The sequence below is a fragment of the Gymnoscopelus microlampas genome, assembly GCF_963454915.1.
Source record: "Gymnoscopelus microlampas genome assembly, chromosome: 7".
NCBI classification, from domain to species: Eukaryota; Metazoa; Chordata; class Actinopteri; order Myctophiformes; family Myctophidae; genus Gymnoscopelus; species Gymnoscopelus microlampas.
The window spans coordinates 36,423,064-36,426,602 of record NC_139944.1 but is presented as its reverse complement, the minus strand read 5'-3'; the positions used below and the strand labels follow the sequence as shown (position 1 = coordinate 36,426,602).

Here is a 3,539-nt window from a genome sequence, read left to right as displayed (position 1 = left end):
TTATGTTTTCATTTATATCCTATGACTTCTGGGTTTGTAGATGTGCCTTTGATTTATTTTGTTCTCAGTGAATTTAACTGAACGTTGACTGAAACATGTTTTTTTTTTCCCTTTTTGAATTGCAGACCAAATGTTAAAAGTACCCCACCAGAGAAAAGGGAGCAGTACTTGTAGTTTGGGAGAATCGTCTGGCCTTACCATGGTTTTAAATTCTGGCAACAGACAAACCACTCTTCAAAAAACAAACCAGACAAGCAGACACATTTAGAATATTTTACAGAAACTATTAACAAGAAACGAATTTAGGCCAATAATGTGCCAAATGACCATTGTTAACGTCTTTGTAAAGAGCATTTTTGTATCCAAATGGCAATACTTCTATCAGGAGGGGAAGATAAAATGCATATTGTCTGTTTAGTCTGTTTTGTTATTTTTGGGAGTGACAGTCATTCAGGGTATGTTTCTATAACATGTTAAAAATGCCCAGGTTTATATACAGTACCACCACCTTTTTTAATACATATATGTTTTACTACAGTGCCTTATAACATGAGTTTGTGCACATGTATGTTTTTGACTACATGGATTATATAGTATTGCATCCTCCCTGAAGGATGTGTATTGTCAATAGTTCCTCTGTAAACATCACATTTGCCTTTTTCTATTGTATTACATATATCATTTAGGCATTTTGTTGAATATATCAACATGTGTACGTAGCTACTGTACAGTAACACTTAAGAAAGAACAAAGGAGATCTTTATATCTTCGACATAATGCCGAATGCCACACTTTATAAAAGCTGTGTGCCTATTTTCAAATAGCCTGGATTGAGGGTATAGTCAATTATGTTAATGTTGTTTTAGTTAAGTGCCAATATGATTTTGCATGAGAGGACTGTTCTTATTATTGACTCTCAAGGACTGTACTGTACTGCGTGCTGTCTCCTGTTTATGTCCTGTACTAAGGAACGCCAGTTTTGCTGTGTGTAATCGGTTCAAATGTCTTTCTGTTGCCTATATTCACCATGCAATTCCTTTTATCTAATATTTACCTCCTTGATATTGTGTATCATCTCCTTTACAGTATACTCCTGTTTCTTTTAGAATAAAGTAAACAGAGAAAAATAAATTTGCTGGGATTTGACTCTGAATTAATGACGCATCAAATGTTTCCTAACTTCTCACCCCTATTGACTTTCACCTTCCCTTCCACCCCAAATACTTCTTCTGCACCCTGTTGTTCAATAATTGCAGACGTGGAATTCCACTTCTGCTCCACTGGTCTGTGGCACATTCTCAAAGGCGTGCGCACAAAGTTAACATGCGCACCATCGCTTCAACAAATAGGCTATAAGCCTTGAACACAGGATTTGTTTTCCAGAAGATTGTTATATTGTTGAGGATACTTGTTAAATGGCAAGGACATGTGTAACAAGTGAGATAGGTAATTCAAGGACTTAATATACAAGGCATGCAGGTGAATTATTCATTTGTTAAACATCACATGCAATATATCACAGTGCTTTCATTATTTATATCCAAAGCTCTGGTCCCCAAGTGTCAGATGTTTTACCATGTGGCATCAAAAAGGGGTTAAAGGAGTAGTTCACCCAAAAAATGACTTATTTTCTATCAATTGCACACCCCATGAAGCCTTGAACTCATGGATATATTTTAGTTTTTGTCGCATTCCTAAGCCAATAATCTGATTCCCGTCTCCTACCAGCTAATGTATCCGGTAGGAGACACAAAGCAGATTATTTGTGTCTCCTACCGGAAATACACCCGGTCATCAAATTATTGCCTTAGGAATGCGACAAAAACTCCAAAAATATCCATGAATTCAAGTCTCCATGGGGTGACTAATCGATAGAAAGTGAACTATCCCTTTAACAACTTTCTGAGCTTGTATGCAGAGTTAAGGGAACAGAGCACGGATGTGAAATCTCACACACACCTGAGATGTGCGGGTGTACATATGTCCATATACATAGTGGTGTCATTTAAACCGCCAGTCACCAGACAGCAGTTACCGGGACAATCTCTACAAGCCAGGGTATTTACGCAGACTGTGAACTGTCTGCATGAAGCATATGTTGGCATTTTGGATGAACTCCAGATCAGAACACATTGCTGTTGTTTGGACAACCCTGTTGGGTCCATGATAATTTAAGTAATCTCCCTCCCTCCCCCCCTCTCTCTCACACACGCACGCACGCACGCACGCACGCACGCACGCACGCACGCACGCACGCACGCACGCACGCCGTGAGAGAGAGAGAGAGAGAGAGAGAGAGAGAGAGAGAGAGAGAGAGAGAGAGAAAGAGAGAGAGAGAGAGAGAGAGAGAGAGAGAGAGAGAGAGAGAGAGAGAGAGAGAGAGAGAGAGAGAGAGAGAGAGAATTGAACAATTGAAACCACAATGAGCCAGAGATGCCATATATTTGACATTCTTTAGTAAACAAATGACATGAAAATTGTACTGCCAAGTATTTCATATAAAATGTCTACATATAATGACAATGAAACTCCCTCCTATTGCCAATGTGAAAAACAATAAGTGTAACAGTGTCATCCTTTGTCTTATGGTTAAGCTGGATACCAGTATTCAACTCTGAGAAAGGAACATGCCCTGTCAACAGACTTCCTTCTATTGTAGATCAATCTCACCCTTTATGAGATGGCAAAATATAGACTCCTGGTTCACATTTGATATTGAAGTAAGTTTAAAGAACACATGTGATTCTATTGTAATTAAAGATGAGATCTTATTATCTGGGGATCACACTACAAAAAGGGTTTTATAATTAAACCTTTGAATCTTAAATAAAAAAATAAACCTTGAATCTGCTACTTAATGCACAAATCATTTTCTAAATACAGAGTATCGATCTTTATCTCTCAATGAGTAGCATCTGTTGTATTGTATTGCATTGTATTAGCTCATCCAAGGTAAACAGATAATTACTCACTTAGTATATAGGCTACTTAATGTAGTGAGTTATTTATATTTGGATCCATTTCAGTTATAATATTGCATGAAGGAGTAGAGGTTCTCTAAGCCATGAACCAAGTTTAGTCTGCAAACCTAATCATTGTAGTAAACATTGGAAATCTGCCTGCCCGCTGTTAACACTCTGTAATAGTAATGTGCTTTTAATTGGGCGGTGGACATCTTGGTAAGTACAGAATGTGAAATGGGAAACGCAAAGTATCTGCGTTGTCTGGCTCATGATATACTGTACAAAATAATTGCGTCAATATAACATATTTGGGGAGGTCAACATCATGGGCGAAGGAGTATAACATATAAATCAGGCTTAAGAAGTTCACAATATTATAACCCCTACCCTTTTAAAGACGTTGAGTGATACCGTCTGGGGCAGAGGAATTCAAAGAGCAATCACCTCATCCTGTATGAAAAGCAACATACTGTAGAATTAGAGCAGTGTTTCTCACGCAGTAGGTCGGGACCTAAAAGTAGATCCCTGGATGTTTTGACACGGTCACAGACAAAAGATTTTACTGAATACAAAGTT

The 3,539-nt window shown here is 38.0% G+C and overlaps 1 protein-coding gene across 2 annotated transcripts in view; it reads left to right on the top strand.

Annotated features, from left to right (window-relative positions):
- cldn19 (claudin 19) overlaps window positions 1–1,125 on the top strand; it is a 12,160-nt gene extending 11,035 nt beyond the window's left edge. Inside the window, exon 5 of one of the 2 annotated variants that reach the window (XM_084063267.1) lies at window positions 1–1,125. This exon is cut by the window's left edge and continues 459 nt beyond it. Coding sequence is in view for 1 of the 2 variants with exons in the window: in XM_084063266.1 (XP_083919392.1) it covers window positions 126–174 (49 nt within the window). In the remaining variant the exon portion in view is untranslated. The other variant, XM_084063266.1, reaches the window with a different exon arrangement.
- Window positions 1,126–3,539: the final 2,414 nt, after the last annotated feature.